Here is a 20768-nt window from a genome sequence, read left to right as displayed (position 1 = left end):
CTGTTGTAGTAGGTTTCTTCCCACTCTTAGATTTCCTGTTTGGCTGAGTACCCAACCATGGTCAACTTTCTCCCGTCAAAAGGATCTGCCTGTCATGACACATCCTGCCTGACCCCACTTCTCAGCCAGCTTCTGGACCTCTCTTCTGGGTGGCCACAACCCTCTGGCAGCTCTATAGATGACTTTCTGCAGTCAGGGTCCTTGGGAAGTAGTCATTAAATGCTGGCTATATGGTAAGATGCCAGGTGGCCATCTTCCTGTAACACCCTACCCAGCTACCCAGGCCCCTGTCAAAGGAAAGCTGAAGACAGGCTTTTAAAGAAAAAGTGATCATCAATGAAAAGCTGAGTTCAACATTTCTACTGCCTAACTGTGAGTATTTTCTGGATATTTGCTTAAGTAACCTGTTTAACATTTACTTAAAAAACCTGCTGAAATAACCAACTAAAAAAGTCAACAGAGGTGCCAAGTTGTAGGAAAATAAACAGATGAGCAACATTTTACCAAATATCCTTAAACGCCCATCCACTTGGCTTTCCTGAGACATAGTGAGTGCATCACCATGTCCACTCATGTGGACGGAACACTTCTGGTTCTGGATGAGAGAACCAGAAGGCTCCTGTTCTGCCAGCTAGTTGGATAAGTTACTTTAAACTCTTTGAGCTTTGGTTTGCTCAAATTTAACATAAATGATGCTACCTACACTTCATTGAACTACATAATGTAATGTACTACTCAACACAAGACATGGCTCATAGCAGCCTTAGCAGAGGTAATTTCCCCCCCCTCAGAGAGCCTAAGGCAGCCTAGACATCAGTCTCCTCCCTGCAAAGCAGACCCCACCCCCATTCTTCAGTTGATTTTGCAGCCTGCAGATGTGCAGTCATGAACGAATGCCACCAGTCCACCTTAGGCTCTTCCTGCCCTGGCATGTATACCTCCATCATTTTAAAAGGAGAGAATGAAGAAAGCAAATACATTCTTAAATCCAGGAGGAGATTTTTCTACCTTAACATGTACAGAAGTTTAAGATACATGTTTAGATAGGTTGAGTTGTTTTATGCAACCTGGTTTCCCTATTCTTAACCTGACTGTATTATTTTTAAAGCTATCCAAATGTACTCATGTATTCCAACTGTATTCATTCACTGTTCAGCTTTAATAAGAATACTCCTAAGAAGAGTGCTCTATCCCTTGCTGTAAAGCTATATATCCAGCTACTCTATGAGCATAGACAGAAAGCAAAATAGACATTGAGTCCTATACTTTCTCAAAGATACTTTCAGGCTTAGTTGGACCTCTCATAATGTACATTAAAGTTCATGTTGCCTCTGTGACCAATCAAAATATATGCTATAGCCATGAAAAATATGGAGACTAGTAAACAAGCTAACCTTACAACCTCATCTTTCTTACACAGTCTTGGCAAGGTGTAGTTTAGTGTTTCCTGATGCTCAGATTAGGGTTTGAATATTAAAAAAATATATAATTTTTGAAACTTTTTGCTTACAGAATAACAATCATAACAATAAAAATACTTTAAGTAGGAATTCTATTCTGGCCCCAGTACTTCCCAGATTAATTAAGAACATTTTATTCAGAGAAAGAAATATTAGTGAGACACTATTGGAATGGTAGGGGGAGAAAATTGCAAGAGGGAAGATTTTTAAAAACCCCAGCCATAAACGTTCAGTTCCAATCGCAACCTGGGTCTGAAGCAAACGTGGAAATGAGACTGCTGTGGGGGTAGAATTAAGAGTTCAATTCTAACCAGAACCCCCAGAGCCACTTCAGCCTAAGTCCAGAATAGATTTGAAGTCTTTTCTAAGCCATACAGTCATCTAACCACCTCCTGTGAAGGCACGAGATGCTAGACACAACATGGGGAACATGTGTTCCCAGGCCATAAGAAGCTCATACTCTAATAAGACACACAGATGCGTAGAGATGTAATTATATGTAGGCAGTGCTCTGGGGATACAGAGAAGGGAGATGTGTACCTGAAGGAATTAAAAAACAAAACAAAACCAAAAAACCAAAAGCCAAAACCTTCCTGGAAGTGAGTTGGATCTTGATTTCAGACCTTTGGTGTTTCTCTGAGCTTGATTCTGTGGGTATTGGGGCCTGCCTATACGGTTCCCTTAACCCCACATGGAGAATCGGCTGTATGTCATGAGTTTGTTTACAGCAGGAGAGACAAGAGCCAAGGGAAGACACTTCCAGGAAAGGAAGGGGCTCACCTTTCCCCTGCTGATTCCTGGCTTGGTTCCTGGCTGTGTGCTTGGGTTTCAGGATAAACCGGCCTTGGATCTCTTGGGACTCCTGCTGCAGTGGGAAGGCCTCCTGGAGGGCAGAAGGAGAGGTGGAGTCCTCCGATCCCCGCTGCAGGAGCACAGTAGCTGGAAGATGGCTCATTTTAATTCCATATGGATATTCATGCCCTATGTGGAGAAAAATCTACATATAGATTCAGGCTGATATGATGGGTACAGTCAAACCTACCTTACCGTGAGCAAGTGCCCCACACTGGTGTGGCTGCTGTTCTTCTGGGGCTTCTGGGTAGAGAAGGCTGTACTTTCTGAGTAGGATGTGCACTGTCATGGGGGACACCCTGCAAAAAGCAGGTGCCCAAGCAAATGAGTTTAAATAGTAAAGAGAAGAATGTTTTGAGACACCTTGCTTGGTTTGGAATGTATATATCCATCCCTGCACTGCACAATGTTGACTTTTGTTGTGTTTCCATCTGAGAATATTGAAGGCCTTCTAGTTTCTGCCTTGACACTCACTAGATTGTACTTCTCAGGCAAGCCTTACGTTCTTCCTTTGAAATGCTCACCCTCACATAGACTGATAAGGAGCAAAGTAAATATATGAATAAACATTGGTGCTTAATATTTTTAAAATGATTGGACTATATACGTTAAGAATTGCTCTGATCACTGTTCTCTCACACATGTCAGTTTAACACACAGATTTTTCATTTCCTTTTGTCAGTTCAACAGCCAGAGCTATTCCAGAGCAGCGGGGTGGTTTGCCCTTATGTTTCCCTCCCATTGCTGCCTTCCCTCCGTGGGGGCGGTTCCTGCGAGGCAGTGATCAGAGGCAAGGCTGCGCGGTGGTGGAAACCCGGAAGCAAAGTGCAAACCAGTGTTTACAGAGTGGAAAACCACACCAGAAATCCTCAGGAGTTGCCTGCCAAGGGATTTGTTTTGCTCTTTCATGCTTTACATTGCTTCCTCTCCATAGAATGCCCAAAGACCCTGTGTTGTGACGTGGATTTCATTTTTTAAGAATAGAAGGAAAGTTCCTTTTCTTTTGTTTCTGATTTATTATTGAATGTAACTTGGGGAGCTCTTGCTTTTGCTTTTCATCTAACATAAGTGCAATGTCAGCGTTCTGTTCAGAGCAAGAATCACAGTGACTTCCATCCTTTAAAGCAAAAGAAGCTTCCATGACAGCAATAAAATACAACCAAATCACCAGGATAACCAGGAGCTAATCCGTAACTGTGAGTTGAGAGCAGGTTAGGAAATGCATTCAGGGTGACTGCTGAGGTAGCATCATGAAGGCCAGGCTCTTAGGAGTCCTTAGAGCCAGCCACGGTGCGTGAAGCTGTTCTAAGCCTAAAGATTGTCATTTACATGGTTTTGTTTAAATGAATGCATTTCATTAAAATAAATATATTTAAGTATTCGATTTTTTTCACCTTATTGCTGGTGGACTTTTACAAAAATGTCAACATTAAACAAGAAAAACACATGAAATAGGTGAGGGGAGTTTGTCCTCAGCTTGGTGCTTGGTGACTCCATGTATTTCTGAGACTGGGAATATACATATCATAGAAAAAGCTCAGTTGATTAGATTTTCTAGATCACTTGAAAACGTTCTTCAGGTCACTTGAAAGAGTAAAAGCCTCACAGGATTATTGAAGAGATTAAAAAAAGAAAAAAGAGGGAATGCTCTAAGATTTCTAGCAGAAATCATTGTCACCGTTACTGTATTGCAAGTTCTGCTACAGGTTTTGTCCTTTCCTTTGTTTTATTCCCTCCTTTTTTCACTGACCACACTGAACAGACTTGCTGATCTAAGAAAAGCAAGTCTTTCCTAGCTTTAGAAAAGCTAGATTATTTTTAGCTATTATTATATTATTATTATTTCTAACTATTATATAATAACTATTGTAGGAAAGATGGAATCTATGTATCAAAAACCTCAAGAGCAATGCTGGTAAACAGCTTGAGAAACAGCAAAGTACAGGTGGTTTAGTCAGTGAAGACTTGAAGAATCTGAGTGTGATTATCTCATTCTCTTTATGATGCTGAGAAAAGTTTTGGGCACAGAGCAGATTATTAAATAAATGTACTCGGGTACAGAGGCATGGCTGGATTTTAGAAGAGTCTCACAAAATAGAGACTGCTTAGTAGTTAGGAAATGGATCAGAGGACTTCAAGACTGGAAAATGAAAAGTATAGGGAAGGTGGGAAGGAGTTGCAGGAGGGAGAGGATATGGGGATATATGTATAACAGCTGATTCACTTTGTTGTACAGCAAAAACTGGCACAACAGTGTGAAGCAATTATATTCCAATAAAGAGCTTAAGAAAAGAAAAGTAATGTATGAGAAAAAGAAATTCCAGTTTGTGTTGCTTTCATACCTAAGTAAGTAAGTACGTAGGGAGGTAAATCAATGTTTTCAAGACAAGTCTGTTTGTCAAGTGAAAAAAGTAAAGAAGAAAAATTCCCATTTCTCTCCCCAGCTAGACCGTAAGTTGCTGAATGAAGAGATGTTATTAGTGCTCAGGATAGAGTAAGTGCTTGGAATTCGTTAATAAATGTATGAATAAATATTGCATGAGATTTTCATTTTTCAGGGTATTTAAGTTCAAGACTGATCAGCTATTACTTTGAGACTTTAGAGTTACAGTTTTGAACCCAATCAACCCCATCTTGGGTTTTCCCTGACACTTACCGATGAGTGGGTATGAGGCCTCTTTCTTACCAGAACTGGCCCACAGCTGGTAATCTTTCTCAGAGCCCTTGGAGACAAAAAGAACTGTGTGTCACAGCAAATCTTCCCAGTAGGTACTTGAAGAACCCATTTCCTTAGCACTTTTATACTTCCAAAGAGAAAGAATTTGGGCCAGTATAAATGCTATGTGGTGCATGGGGGTGGCTACAATTTTTGAGTTAACAATGCTGATTTCAGGATCTCCTGTCTCTTTTGCAGCCTCCAGTGGACCTTCTGAGATTCTTGTCCTTTTTGGTAAAGGGTGGGGATCTATGGGACCACAGTGCAATTAGCCCCTCACTTTGTGGGCGGCCCATGGCATAAAAAAAATCGCAGTAATGCCCCTTCGCTGTGGAGGAGAAGTCTAATCTCAGGAGTCCTGCTTTCTGCTGTCTCTAGATTCCTTGGAGAATGTTGGCTTTTGGCTTCGAATATCCCAGCCCAGACAAGCATGTTGTCCAGAGAGCCACACACTCTGCCATGACCATTCCTGAGCAAAGTACAACTTGAAAGGCATCATAAGCTCAGCAACCATGAGCAAAAGGAGACAGATGCCCAAGAGGCTTTGAGTAGATGGCAGAATCAAGTCAGCCCACTGGCTCTGATGCAGATGAGTGCCATTCAAGGGAGAGAAGGGACAAGGACTGTAGCCTAGAGAGTGTCAGATGCAGAAAACAATCACTGCCTAGGAATATTGGATATCCCATTTGAAACAAGCCTAAATTATAAAAAATGCTGAATTAAAGAGTCCTCCAGGAGAGGATAAAGCAAAAAAATGTTTGAAATAGAGTTGTTGGTGATAGGTACTATGCTTGCCCTTGACTTCTGATTAAAAACCATGGCCTTGCCATGAAGGAGGCAAGGCCCCAGGTAGTGGAAGCAGTCACACACACACACACACAGCTAAACCTGCTCAAAATTGTATTGCAAATAAGAAGTGAAAGCTAATAAAAAATCTTTTCTTTTAAGGTAAAGATTGAAAAAACTGTGTTGGAATCCCTTAAATCAGGCATACACATATAGGCAAATAACCCCAATTCTTCATTAAAATAGAAATTTTTTCTTGTCTAGTGAGATTGATCACTTTAAGCAAAGGAAAATTACAAAAATGAAATAAAATGAGCTCTAACATTAATGAGTCTCCCCAGCCTTATCCCTAAAACCACTCTCTTGTAAGATTTAATTCTTATTCAGGACATACGTATCAAATAGGTTAGAAATCAATGCAGAGGGGTACTTCACCCAGTGCATATAAATTCAATTTTATTTATAATGTATTATTAAATTCCATTTTTACAGAATCAACGCTTTCTTATATCACATTCTGGCTGCCCTGAGTTTTTAAGGGGCTTTATTATACCACTGAGTCAGACAAAACTTAAATACAAATATTTTAATTATGTCATTTCACAATAGCAAGACATTTTCGCATTTATGTATATATATATATATATATATATAAATATATATTCATATTTGTATATATAAATTTTATATAAGGAGCCGTGCTTTACAAGTGCTTTTTTCAATTCTGTCCATCTGAATGTCCCTCTCCCTCTCTTTTCCCCTATGCACCCTCATCCCCATAGCCATCCCTTTCACCAAAAAATTCTTACAAGCCATAACAGTCCTATCAAAACATAAAGGAGAGGGAGTCGTGGGAGGGAGGGAATATGGGGATATGTGTATAAATACAGCTGGTTGACTTTGGTGTACCTCAAAAACTGGTACAAGAGTGTAAAGCAATTATATTCCAATAAAGAGCTTTAACAAATAAAATAATCAAAATATCAAAAAAAAAAAAAAAAGGAACAGACACTTGAAAGCAAAACAAGATGAAAGTGATGTGTACACAGATGCCCCCAGATCCATGGTCTTACTCAGAACTTCTCTTCTTTACCAGTTCACAGGTGGCATTAGCCATCTAGTTCTCAGGACCTGCATCAAGGGGATGTAGTGTCTAGCCAGGTGGTCTTTATGTCAAATTTACAACAAAACATATCATTTAGGATTTCTGATGCTGAGATTGAGTCCTCAGGTGGCAATCAGGATAAACAGGGATGGGACTAGAGGAATCAGGAATGAAGATACAGAAAGAACAGTCCTAGAGAGGAGGAGATGTTTAGAATCTTATAAGATTTTATTGTCTATATATATAATATAGACAATAAAAAGCACGTTTTCATTAGCACTCTAAAATTATAGCCCGATTTCATTATGCTGTGACTTTCAACTCACACAAAATTTAAAATGAGAATACAAGAATAACATGCATAGGCTAATAATATAGCTTTGCTGCCTTCAACTTCTAAATTTAGGGGACAAAATATGACTTACATATCTGTAATAATCAGCTGTCTTATGATGGTAGGTACATTACACACACACACACACACACATACACACGAATCTCAAAAATCAAAGTTGGTTTTTAACTAAAAATAACTTTCAGGTACTTACAGTTATTCCTAGCTTTGAAAGTGACATGTTGATAACATCATTCACTGTGTCTGAATTTGTTACTGTTATAGTGACAGACTGCAAGAAGCAAGAAAAATTGCTATAAATAAGTTTTAAACAGGTGAGTAAATAACTATTGTCAAATTATTTATCCATATTCTAAAGGCAAAGCTTGTTTTCAGGTAATGACAATGTAAAGCGCATGTAGAACACAAACCCCTAATTATAGTTGATTTCCATTTCTTTATATAACATGAAGCTAGCTAGGAGAAAGCATTTCAGTAAAACAGATATTTCTCTTAAAGGATTTGTGGCACACAAAATATAGAAGCTTAAGTAAGAAAGAGAAAGACAGAATTCTGAGAGGGCACATGGGCTGGTCTTCAGCACCTTAAGGCTGTGTCTATAATGGAGGAAGGATAGTTTAAAAAGAAGGATCTGGACCCTCTTCTCTCTTCCTGAGTTGTGTTTTTATAGTATGGTTTTATTGCTTTGCAATTACATAGTAAAGTAAATTAGTAAAATTAGAATAAGAGCTGGCTATAAAATATATTTCTAAAAAAACTACTATTTAGTGAGTACTTTCTCTGTGTCAGGTATCATGGTTACTAAGATTTTCATGATTGAAATCTGTTGAGGACTTCCCTGGTAGCACAGTGGTTAAGAATCCAACTGACAATGCAGGGGACGCAGGTTCGATCCCTGGTCAGGGAAGATCCCTCATTCCGAGGAGCAACCAAGCCCGTGTGCCACAACTACTGAGGCTGCGCTCTAGAGCCCGAGAGTGACAACTGCTCCGCCCGTGTGCCACAGCTACTGAAGCCTGCACGCCTAGAGCCTGTGCTCTGCAACAAGAGAAGCCACCGCAATGAGAAGCCCGCGCACTGCAATGAAGAGTAGTCGCCTCTCGCTGCAACTAGAGAAAGCCCTCGTGCACAGCAACAAAGACCCAATGCAGCCAAAAATAAATAAATTAATTAATTAATTAAAAAAAAGAAATCTGTTGAGTCAATTAAATAAAATCAATGAATCTAGGAAATGAGATTGTAAATTTTAAAGATTCCAGTTCCATTTCGAACTCTGCCCGTGAATAGGGTATTTATAATAGCTCTACCACACATCACATTAAGAAACTGCTCCAAAAAAATAGGAAGACACTTTATAGAAAATTAATATGAGGTAATAATGATTAAAATTTTGCAAACTTGGTGAAAGACATAAATTTACAAATTCAAGAAGTTCAGAAAATGCCAAACAGGCAGATTCAAAAAAGACCATGCTTTGAAACTTCATCGCCACGCTGCTAAAAACGAAAAATAAAGAAAAAATCTTGAAAGCAGCCAAAGAAAAATGACAAATCACATACAGGGGATTAATGTTTGAGCACAGAATACTCATCAGAAAACACAGAGACTAAAAGACAATGGAACATCTTTAAAGTGCTGAGAGGAAAACATTTGCAAACAAAATTCTATAGCCAGCAAAAATCGCCTTCAAGAGTTAAGGTGAGATAGACTTTTTAAAAAGTCTTTATTGACTTTATTACGATATTGCTTCTGTCTTATGTTTTTTGGTTTTTTTTGACCCTGAGGCACGTGGGATCTTATCTCCCTGACCAGGGACTGAACCTGCACCCCTTGCATTGGAAGGCAACGTCTTAACCACTTGGCTGCCAGGGAAGTCTCCCAAAGTAAAGACATTTTTAGATAAAAGAAACTAAGAAAATCTGTTAGCACCAGATCTGTACAAGAAAAGCTAAGGACAGTTTCCTCAGGATGAAATGAGGTAGTACCAGAGGGAAACTTGGATCTTCAGGAATGAAAAACATCAGAAATGTTTATTCTGTGTAAATTATATATAAAGTTGATTTTTTAAAATTTCAAGGTGATTTTCTGTGAAAAATTCTGAGTGTATCCCGCTGCCACAAATCAAAGCTGGCAGAGATAAAGAGTGGGCTTTGCTACAGGAGAACTCTCTCGTCTCATCTCCCTCAACCATTGCATTTATCTGGTGCTCAGAAACAGATCAGAATATTTGCATGGCTTTTGCTGTTGGCCAGGAAATAACTGTCTTAAACTACCTCTTCTTCTGTCTGCAAATACTATTTTGTGTGATCTAGAGCTACTGTAAACTAGAGCAGAACAGAATGTCATAAAAAGTACCCAGAATATCTTGTCACTGTAAATGTTTTGGCTACTACAGTACACGTTCAGAAATTAAATGATATACAGATAACTGGGGCTAATGGTGTGACTTTTTTTTTTCTCCAACAGCGGAAACAAAATCAGGTAGAAATATGCTGGTAATTTCAGAGTGTCATCCCTTTCAGCTCAATTCGATCCTGACATTCTTCAGAATGAAAGACCTTTCAGAAGTCTTCTGCATTTGACATGACTAAAAGCAACACCATCCCCTTGATCCTGTACTGGAAAGGGGACAGCACTGAGGTCAGCTGACAAAATGGGAACGTGAATGGTTGATTAAAGTATTACATCAATGTTAAATTTAGTAAAGGTCATAACTGTGTGGTGGTTATATGAGAGAATATCCTCATTCTTAGGAGATACCTCAGTATTTAAGCATAAAGGGCCATGGTGTATGTATGACCCTCAAAAATAGTTAGACACATACACCTACAGAAAGAGAGAGAGAGAGGGAGGGAGAAATGATAAAGCAAATGGAACAAAGTGTTCATAAATAGATGAATCTAGGTCAAGGGTATATGGAGTATTCTTTGCACTGTTTTTATTTTTGTAGCTTTTCTGTAAGTTTGCAATTATTCCAAATAAAAACATCACAGGAAAGAAAGAAAACTGTGGAAACAATCCAAACCACAATGTATGTAAGTAGCAACAATTAGAAGAAAAAATGTTTAATTTCGATAGGAAATACCTGCTTATGAAAATTACTTTATTACAGTGAACCACTAAAGTCGTTATTAGAAGAATCCAGAGAAATATTATGGACACTTAACGGTCAGTATTCTTTCCATGCTTAAACAGTGTCGCTGTCGTGGATTCCTCTTGCTTCATATTGCCTAGGATTCACTTTTTATGAGGGAGAGTCAAAAATTATCCGCACTCCGGTTATATTAAAACTTCTGTTGGCTGTACTGTCTTATCAGCGCTTTCTGTTCAAGGCTACTGTCTCCCCAGTCACTGGTGTGGAGGTGTGAACGTGTTACATCAGTTCATTTGTAACTGCAGTGCAAGCAAAAATGGATGCCCCACTTGTGATCTGCACAAAAGAAGAGCAGCGTGCAGTGATTTGTTTTTTGTGCTCTGAGGGTGTACCCGGTGCCGATATTTATCGAAGACTTTGTGCGCAGTATGGAGAAAGTGTTTTGTTGTGACGAAGTGTGTATGAATGGATAGAGGAGTTCAAGGAAGGTCACACAAGTGTTAGCCATCAAGAAGGAGCCAGATTCACTTCTGATGAAGAAGTGAAGACAGCAGTGCATTTGAACATTTTTAATGAGGGAATATGAAAGCTTGTTGACAGATGGACAAAGTGTGTTGAAAAGCGAGGAGATTACATCGAAAAATGATGTATTTGTCTTTTCTGAAAGTTAAATTCTACAGCCAGAGTGCAGATCATTTCTGACTCACCCTTGTGTGTGTGTGTGTGTGTGTGTGTGTGTGTGTGTGTGTGTGTATTTGTGAAGACACACATTTTTATAGGAAAATACATGTTCCCACATAGTACTTTCTAAATACTCCCTCTCTCTTTCCACTCTCTTTCATTCTCCCTCCCTCCCACCCATCCCATCTCTCTCTCTCTCTCTCTTTCTCTCTCCTGTATATCTCTATCAGTTTCATTTTGCTAAGTCAAGAACTTGGAATTTCATGTTTGATCTTAAAAACACTTACACAGGCACAGTTCTTGATGTCCTCAGTGAAGATTTTGAGGGGAATGCTTTTTGGCTGGTCCTTCTCTTTGGCTAACTTGATGTACCTAATAAAATTCAGTAATAACCCAAAACAGAGTAGACGAATTAGCTATTAGCTTATTTTCAAATCAATCTGTGTTGCTAATATTTTAAATAGTCTTTTTTATTCTCAAAGCATATAGATAGACTCAACAAAATCAAATTAGGGGTTGGAAGAAAATATGCAAAAATGTTTCCGGAAAATAAGATATGACCCAGAAAATAACAGGTCTCCTTTGTCATGTGAGATGTGGGCAGCAGATCCAGTCCTCAAAGCTTTCCTGCCTAGGTTGGCAGGCCCAGTGCCTTCCTGGGTTCAAGGGTAGGAAGTAGCAGTTGCTTTGAGAATCATTCAGTACAGTCAGTAACCTGCACTTATGGAAATTTAATATATGTTTTGAGAATAATGTTAGTTCTGGCCATCAGGATGGAGAAAAGGGAAAGATGAGAGTGATCATCAGAACTTCCTCAAAAATAAGCAGAACATACATGTAAATGAGAGAACAGTATTTGCAGTAGGAGCCATGATAAATCTACACAAGAGGGTAGTCTAACAATTCCTACCAAAGAGAGGGAGAAAAGTTTGGGGGCACTGCCTTGAAGAGATTTGTATTCTTCTATCATGGATTAAAGATTTAAGATACGTATACAAAATACCTTTGAAGGAAAGAGTGCCATTTTTCCTTTAGTTTGGAAGAACTGTAATATTAAAAAATGGGAGAAAAAATTACATGAAATACTTACACTAACATATTAAGACTTGTACTAACATATCAAGTGCCATTCCAGGTAAAAATATCAGCAGCCAGTTGGTAACCGATGTGTATGCATGTGTAAGTTGTACCTTCCTCATAACTGGGCTTTTGATGGATGGACTCTGCTCTTTTTCAAGCAGTATTACAGCGATCGCAAGTAGATCTTAAGAGAAATTGGTTTGGAATCTAAAAACTTGATTGCAGCTGTGTGATGCAAGCTGTGTCATCACGGGCAAGTCGCTTAACCACTCTGAGCTTCAGTTTTCAAAACTGAAGAAGGGTTAATTATACCTCAGAGTGTTCTTGCAGCTGGAAGTGCGATTCAGGTATAAAGAACATTATTATTCAGATTACATCATACTTAGGAACTGGCATTTGGATGGAACTGTCTTGTCCCAGAAACAAGAGTATCTTTTTAGGGAAAAAACCCTACAGTATTTTATTCCTTTATGTGTATAGCGTATAGCAGATTGTAATACATTAAATTAGTTTCTAGAAAACACGTTTTTCAGTACTGTGATCCTCTGATCGAGATCAATCTACCTACTGCTAAGTTATTAAAGAGTAGTAGTTTGTCTGCTAAAGTCTGTGCAGCATTTACTATCCAAAGCTGAAAATGTTTTAAGTCTCATTCATGTGTGGACTTATCACTTACTAGCTTTTATTTATTGTAGTAAATTTCACATAACATAAAACTGACCATGAGTGACCTTCAGTACATTAACAGTATCGTGCAACCCTCACCACTATCTGGTTCTGGAGCATTTTCGTCACCCAAAAGCAAACCCAGTGTCCATTAAGCAGTCACTCCCCATCCCCCCAACCTCAGGCCCTGTACCACATTTTGTTTATACATTCATCAGTTGATAAACACTTAGGCTTGTTTATTTGGCTATTGTGGATAATGCTTCTGTGAGCATGTGTGTATAGATTTTTGTGTGGATGTGTGTTTTCATTTCCTTTGGGTATATACCCAGAATATATATGTTCTCCAGGGGCTGCCACATTTTATCTTCCCGTCCGCAACGCTGCTCCTGCCCCCTCCATCACCATTTCAGGACGTGTTTTAATCAGGAAGTGGAAATGCCCACTTATCTCCACAACCGACATATGTACATGACACACCTTCTAATTACTCATGGCAGTCTGCGGGAGAGCAAAACAGCCAATGGCAAAAGCGCTAGGTGCCAGGCATTGTCATACATGCCGTATATGTTCTTACACAGATTTTTAGCCAGTATGACACGTGTGAACCTGCCTTTCGCATTCCCCCCTCACTAGAAAACAAGAATCTTGGACCCTCCCTTATCATAATCTTTGAATATTCCCAGTTGAAACTGCTTCCTTTCACTTGCAACATGGAAAAGATGTTAAGCCATAGGAGCTGATAATCTTTCGAGAAGTAAGTCATGGAAAGTAGACATGTAGAAAATGACACAAATCATGTTTCTTCCCAAAAAGCTTTGAAAACGTTCCTGAAGTCAACAGCTGCATTCTAGAATAGAGTATAAATTAACAACTTGGCAACATTTTCGTTGTCCTGTCTTTGTGATGGTGCCAGAGATTTTGGTGGAGTGGGGCGGGGGGGACAAGAAAGAGGAGTGTTGAGTGCCTGTGATGAACACTCAGTGTGCATAAGAATGAGACTTGAGGTGTGGTTGTTCCCGAAGGGCAGGCATAAGTGTTGCGTGACCCCTGGGAACCCAGCAGTGTCAACCTAGGATGTCCACATTCCCCATCCTCACTCCAGCCTAAGGATGCGTCTTGGAAAACTGACCTGTACTCCATGAAATCATACCTTTGTTTTAGACTGTCACCCCTCTGCAGACACCAAATAAGATAACCTGTACACAGCAATTTAGGCGACCTAGTATTTGATGAAATGATGAATGTTATGTGTCTAATTAAATCCTGTTTTTAAGGGAATTAATTTGGGAATATAAAGTCAGTTTTTCAAATGTAATTGTACTTGCTCAAGAAAGATATTCTAGTGATTTAAAGACACAGATACTCCCTTGAGATTAGGGGGCAGGAAGTTGGAGCGGGTTCCTAGGGTCTTGCTCTCATGCTCCTCCTTCCCGATACACGAACACCATGAACACATGAAGATGCAACTTCCCAAGCTCACATGGCCCATTGAAAAACCGCTGGTCAAAACCAAAGGAAGTTATTCCAGTAGTTCCCACTATTTATGATCAATATGCATGTATTTGCACATAAAAACCGTTTTTGGGGAAAGTACAAGGCATACAAGTGTCATGGGCTGTCAAAAGGTGATCACTGGCGTGATATACGATCAGATTTAAGTGTTTTCCTTTTTTAACCCTTACAAATACAGGACCAAGCTGTAGGTCTTACCTGAAGGTGGCCACAAAGTTCACCGTGGGCCAGCCTAGGACAAAGGACTTCCTGGCACCAGTGTTGGCTTCACCAACTTTGTCTGTACAGTTGGCAGTCCACATGGTGCTCAGTGGTATTTCATTTTTTACCTTCAAGTTCTTTTTATACCTGCAAAGAAACAAACAACACTTCTGTTAGTCTGTTTCTTAAATGTAATGCGAGAAGCTGTGTTCATGCTAAGGATGCTAGTTCTCACTGCTCCAGGGCAAAGCATGTCTCCTTCATCTCTGTTACTCTGTGTGCACAGCATAGCGAGTAGTTTGATAGACCTTTTCAAAGTGTGTGCTGAGCAGAGGCTGGTCCAGGAAGGCCCTGAAAGCACTTCCTCGATGGCAGGAAATAGGCATTTTCTGAATGTTGAGTGTTGAGTATGGACCATCGTTTATATTTTAGAGCTTTTTTTAGAGAACCATTAACTCATTCTTATATTTGTTATTTATGACACTATATATTATATATGTATTTTTGTAATTATAATTTATTATACACTCACGTCTTGCCTACTTCAAAAAGTATTGAGGGGCTGAACAAAGATACATGGTACATGGTTTGTAAAAATAATTATACAGTCTTTTTCCTAGCAGAGACAGGCAAAATAAAAGCTGGGATTAGAGAGATTTAAAATACATTTTCAACCTTAATTTTTAAAAATATTTTTTAGTATAGGTTATTTTAAGTTTCCTTTCTCAAGATTTTGTTCATACAATTTTCTCTTTGATTATAGCTAAAACTGAAAAACTGTTAGCATACAGGCTGAACCCCAACTGAAAAATCAGTCAGTCAATCTCAGACCAGTGGCTAGGGTGTCTCATGTGTAAGTGATAGATATACTTCCCATTTATCTCTGGGGAGTCAGAAGGTGATTGTCACCAGTGAAACTGCTTTCTGACAGTTTCTGCTGATTCTCTTTTGACTTCTGATATGGAAACTACCATATCTTTTGGTTAATTCACAAATTGAACACTTAGGTGGGCCTAGGATTTAGATCTTTACAAGTCCTATGAAAGATGCCTAGGGGACTTGGGCACACTGCTCTGGAACTCCCCACTAGCCAGAACCACATGTAGAAACACTAAAGGTAGAATGAGATCAAAGACACCTCACGTGCAGAAATCCCTGTGACTCTACTGATTCATGGAACAGTTAAAGCTACAACTCTTCAGTGGGATTTATGAAATGAAAATAATTTTGCAGAAAGCCCACTTGAAGGATAATCTAGATTCAGTGGGCACTATGAATATATATATATATATGGAAACATACCTTATAATTCAAGGTGGCTTTTTTCTACACTTAATTTCAACAGTTTTACCCTATGTCTGTGTATTTTAAGATTTCTATGAAACACAATTATCAGATAAAATTCTTTTTCTACATAGTAATTCTAAAGATATTATGAAGCTAAAAATATATGGCCAATGGGGAAGATAGACACATATCTGCTGGATTTTATAGATTTTTTTTTCTGATGTAGATATCCATGTGTATTGACACCCAAAGTACTGTGCAGAAACTTCCCAATACACTGACCTTGCAAAAGTCATTTCAGTAATTCTCTTCTTAGTGAAATGAAGTGCCAAAATTATCCACTCCCTTGAAACCAAACCTAGGAGTTATCCAAAAGTCCAGAGCATGGTTTCCACTCTCCTATAACATTGAGCACTTAGCATATGCCAAGCACTATTGTAAATATTTTATAAACACTATTTCCTTTAATTGTCAAACAACCACACCAGGCAGTCTTTTTTAGCACCATTTTACAGAGGAGGAAACTCACAGAGAGGTTAGGTGAATTGCCAAAAGCAACAGAAACAGGGTTTGAACTCAGACAACCTGACTCATGAGCCTGTGCTCGTAACCACTTGGCCTCCATGGGTGTTGACCTGTAGGTCCCTGAAGAAGCCTCCTCCTCTTGCCTGTCCTCAGCCCCACCTCTTCCCACAGAGCCACCAGGCTTTCTGATGGGATTGTTCTTTTATTTGTGGAGTGAGATGATATATCTCATGATATTATACCAACAGAGCTAGATGCTAGCTTGGAAATGTTTAAACTGTATCACAACAAAGCTTTATACTACAGTGATTCTCCTAGGGTCTCATTGTGTTTCTTCACACTCAGTCACAACTCAGTGAGATTTTCTCAGTAGAGGTCAGAAAGAACAAAGCTAATGTAAACTAACTCGAGAAGAAGGGAGAGGAGGGCTGCAGTTTTCATTTCTATCGTGTGTCCCTTCCTATGGATACCCCTCTCCTTTCCTTTACCTCAACCTTTATACCAGGGAGTAAGCCCCAATGGTTTGTAGAATTTATAGGAGTCTAGGGAGATTTCTCTTTACACAGGGGTGTCCCCTTAGATGCTTAGGAGAAGGGATTGTGGTGTATTCTGTAAGTATCTGTCATTTCACTGGTAAATTAATAGTAATCGTCATCTTTTGACCTAAATAAAATTCATTTTTTCATTGTTTCTGTATTCTTCAATAACTAAACATGAGGATAGTGATGTCTAAAGACGGTGTGAGCTACGTACAGTCCCTTCCCATTTGTAAATTCTTCAGGGACCTCTACTAGTATTAATATCTTAGTATTTACAAAGCAGATCCTGTTCTAAACAACAGAGGTAATCATTTTATTTGAAAAATAACTTATTAAGCATTCTAATAAATATCAAAAGTGATATTGAAGGTTTCATCTGAGTTTAATTCTTGAGAACAGAATTTTCTAGTGTATGCAGTATGAAAAAGAAAGGACAAAAACCTCAAAACAATTTTCACTGAATATTAACATCCCACACAACTGGAGAAATATAATTTCTTTGTGAAGAAATAAACATTTTAATCCCCCTTATTATTACATACAAGCTAAAATTTACTTATTCTGACCAACTACATAGGTAGCAATCAGCTGTTTATTCCATTTGTGTTGATTTCTGTAGCATCAGTCTAAAGATGAGTGAGTTTTCACCTGAAGTCTGAAGGTGAGCTGAGGTAAAAGGAAACTTCATTCAGTCCCTCCACCCCTTCTTACGGCAAGTGGAAAAACTGGGTGCTAAACTCAGATTATTAATTGGAACAGACTGATTCAGGGCATAACACGGTCCTCCATCTAAAAAGATGAGGCACGACAGGGAAGAAGTACGTTTGTTATCACAGAAGGCTATTTCTTTTTTGTTGTTTCTTTCTGGAATAAAAAAAAACAATTTTTCTTTCATATTAATAATGATCATGACTATACCTAAATGTATTATGGGAATGATCTTGTAGGTCGTTTTCTAAAAATTGTGGAGAAAATGTGTGCAAGGTTGGCGGCACTCAGTCCTGCTAGTTATTGCAATGGAAGAATTGTGTTCCCCCCGCTCCCTGCCAACACCTTCACACCCTGACGCCCTCACTGCCAACACGACTATATTTGGAGATGGAGCTTTTAGGGTGTAATTAAGGCTTATGAGGTCATGAGGCTAAGATGCTAATCCAGTAGGATGGGTGGGCTTGTTAGAGGAGGGAGAGAGCTTTCTTCCACTCTCCCCACATCCATGCACTGAGGAAATGCCATGTGAACATACAGTGAGAGGACAGCCATCTGCAAGCCAGGAAGAGAGCTCTCATTAGAACTTCCCTACGCTGGTGCCTGATCTTGGACCTCCAGCCTCCAGAACTATCAGAAAATAAGTTTCTGTTGTTTACGCCACCAAGTCTATGGTATTCGTTGCATTTGTATTCAGGGTTGAGAGCAAAGTGCACCCAGTTGGTTCTGTCTCCAACATGTATTCCAGATCTGTCTGGCCTCATCTTTCATTTTCACTGTCAACCCCACGATGGAGCCTTTGTTCCTGTTCATCAGGACTGTTGCCTCCTCTAACTAGTCTCCCTGCTTCCACTCTTGCTTACCCAAAAATCCATCATCTTCCAATAGTTAGAACATTCTGCTAAAAATATACACTAGATATGGCTCCTATCCTAGTTAAACACCCTTCAGCAGAGTATTTCAACCCCTTCCAGGCCTGTGGAGACCCTCTGTGACCTGACTACCATATCGCATCTAATGTCACGCCCCCTGCTTTAGGCTCCAGTCACACTGGCCTTCCCTGAACTCCTCCCTCCAGGGGACTGAGCTGCACCCACTTGGGCCTAGACGCCTAGGAGACTCATGCACCTTGGCTGGGGATGGTGGCTGCTGCTCACCCCGCAGGTCCAGTTTAGAGGCTGCCGCCTTGAGAGGTTCTCCTGCACAACCCCTCTCTAAGATGGTCCCATCTTCTACACGGTACCCTATCTCCCTTGTATCAGAAGCACTCATCACAATCTGTAATTTCCCCCTCTTATTTTTATCATCTGTCTGCAAGCCCCAGGCAAGAGAGACACTGTCATATTTTCCTACAATAAGGGTTAGCGAATGTGCAATTTTATGATCCTCGGGAGAGCATGTCATGTATACGCACTTGGTATTAGATATAAGCAACACATCGCTGTATAAGAAGAGGTGCTGCTTCTGCCTCCTCCAGCCTCTTTTGAGTTCTACGGGGCTGTGGATCAGCAGGGTATGATTGGCTCCCTCAGAGGATGTAGTATTTTGGCTGTGGGTGTCCACCTCAACGGAAGGGCTTCTCCTGCAAAACACAAACACCATAGAACAGCTAGTCGCTGGTCAGATATGTGATGGAGTTTATGTTAAATGTCAAGCTCGACACATCTCTAAAAATTAGACTCAATCTCCCAAACAGGGCTTCATAGCTCAAACTCAGGAGTCAGTAAGTTATAGAAAGTTACTGAAAGAAATGAGGTCACCTAGGGAGTTGATATGGACAGAGAACAGTTTCAGGAACAAAACCCTGGGGCATGTGGACTCTTAAAGGTGGGGAAAAGAAGAAAGCAGCAAAGCTGCTCAGGAACTGTTAGCAAGAGGAGAACCAAGAGGCCAAAGGTAGAGAGTATGACAAGAAGGTAAAAACCACCACCACCAACAAACCAACAACAACCACCCAAAATAGGACAATTTGTGGCCTCATATAGATAAAATAAAAGGATATGGAGATTTGCAAAGAAGTAATTACAACAATTCAGTTTCACGTGAACATAAAAATTTAGATAACTGAGGATTCTGGAAGATTGACCCCAATCTTATCTAAGTATTCCAATTTGGGGGAAAATTCTCAAAGATCAGCAAATAATGCTGGAAACATCAAAAAGTTTCTAAGTATGGTAGTGCTTAGCTATTATTTGGTTGAGCTATGACTACGCTCTAACATAACTCTCAGGTCATGATAGGTAAAACAACTAAGTTGAACAGAAAATACTCTTTGATAAATAGAACAGACATTTTCATAGATCTACAGAAAGTTCTCCCCCGTGGAGCCAAAAAAGTGTCTCCTACTCCCCACTCCACCCCAGGAATGTAAAGCTGCTCACTTGTGTTCAGCAGCACTGAATCCTATGAACACCAGTAGCTTTTCATGAAACCAGTGCTGAAGTTAAAAATTAGTTCATATGTCTTTGAGGAAATAAAACAAAACACTTCCTGTGACCACCATCTGTTTTCATGATCAAAAATAGTATATTAAAAGACTACCTGAGGCGGCGAAACCTTGAATGACCACCAAAAAGCTCAAAGTGCTCTCTGATTGACGCGAACATCGTTTTTTCTCCAATTCTTGGCACTGAAACCAGAGTATGTCTACAGCACTTGGCAGAGTACTGTGGACAAATCCACGAAAGCTCAGGATTCCGTAGTAGTCAAGATCACTGGCCATTATGATGTCAGAGTTTTGAGGCTTATGCTATAACTGACAAACGCCATACTTGTTTCGCTGACTTTGCTTCCACCTTTTCATATTTTAAAATTACTCTTTTTATTTTGAAATAACTGTAGATTCCCATGTAGCTATAGGAAATAATACAGAGTCTATAACCTTTTCCTCAGTTTCTCCCAATGGTAACATGTCTCTAAGCTATAATACAATATCATAACTAGGATATTAACATTGAAACAGTCAAGATACAGCACATTTCCATCACCTCAGCAATCCTTTAAATTACCCTTCTACAGCTATGTAGACTTCCCTCCAACTTTTACCACCTCTTTAATCCCTGGCAACCACTAATCTTTCTCCATTTCTTTAATTTTTGCCATTTTCAAGAATGTTATACCAATGGGATCATACAGTATGTCACATTTTGGGATTTGCTCTTGTCCACTCAGCATAACTGGAGATTCATCCAGATTGTT

At 39.5% G+C, this 20768-nt stretch overlaps 1 protein-coding gene across 1 annotated transcript in view; it reads right to left on the bottom strand.

Moving 5' to 3' along the window:
* Positions 1 to 20176, bottom strand: part of LOC130834492 (rho GTPase-activating protein 20-like) — a 29238-nt gene extending 9062 nt beyond the window's left edge. Inside the window, exons 1-8 of the mRNA XM_057704636.1 lie at positions 20112 to 20176; positions 18985 to 19152; positions 14509 to 14658; positions 12053 to 12094; positions 11337 to 11421; positions 7468 to 7545; positions 4969 to 5035; positions 2241 to 2441 (exon numbers count right to left, since the gene is read on the bottom strand). Of these exons, the coding sequence (XP_057560619.1) occupies positions 2241 to 2441; positions 4969 to 5035; positions 7468 to 7545; positions 11337 to 11421; positions 12053 to 12094; positions 14509 to 14658; positions 18985 to 19152; positions 20112 to 20176 (856 nt within the window). The remainder of the gene's footprint in view (positions 1 to 2240; positions 2442 to 4968; positions 5036 to 7467; positions 7546 to 11336; positions 11422 to 12052; positions 12095 to 14508; positions 14659 to 18984; positions 19153 to 20111) is intronic.
* Between the last annotated feature and the right edge of the window lie 592 nt (positions 20177 to 20768).

The sequence above is a fragment of the Hippopotamus amphibius genome, chromosome 13, assembly GCF_030028045.1.
Source record: "Hippopotamus amphibius kiboko isolate mHipAmp2 chromosome 13, mHipAmp2.hap2, whole genome shotgun sequence".
NCBI lineage: Eukaryota > Metazoa > Chordata > Mammalia > Artiodactyla > Hippopotamidae > Hippopotamus > Hippopotamus amphibius.
The sequence above is the reverse complement of the archived record's forward strand: the minus strand, read 5'-3'. Positions and strand labels throughout refer to the sequence as shown.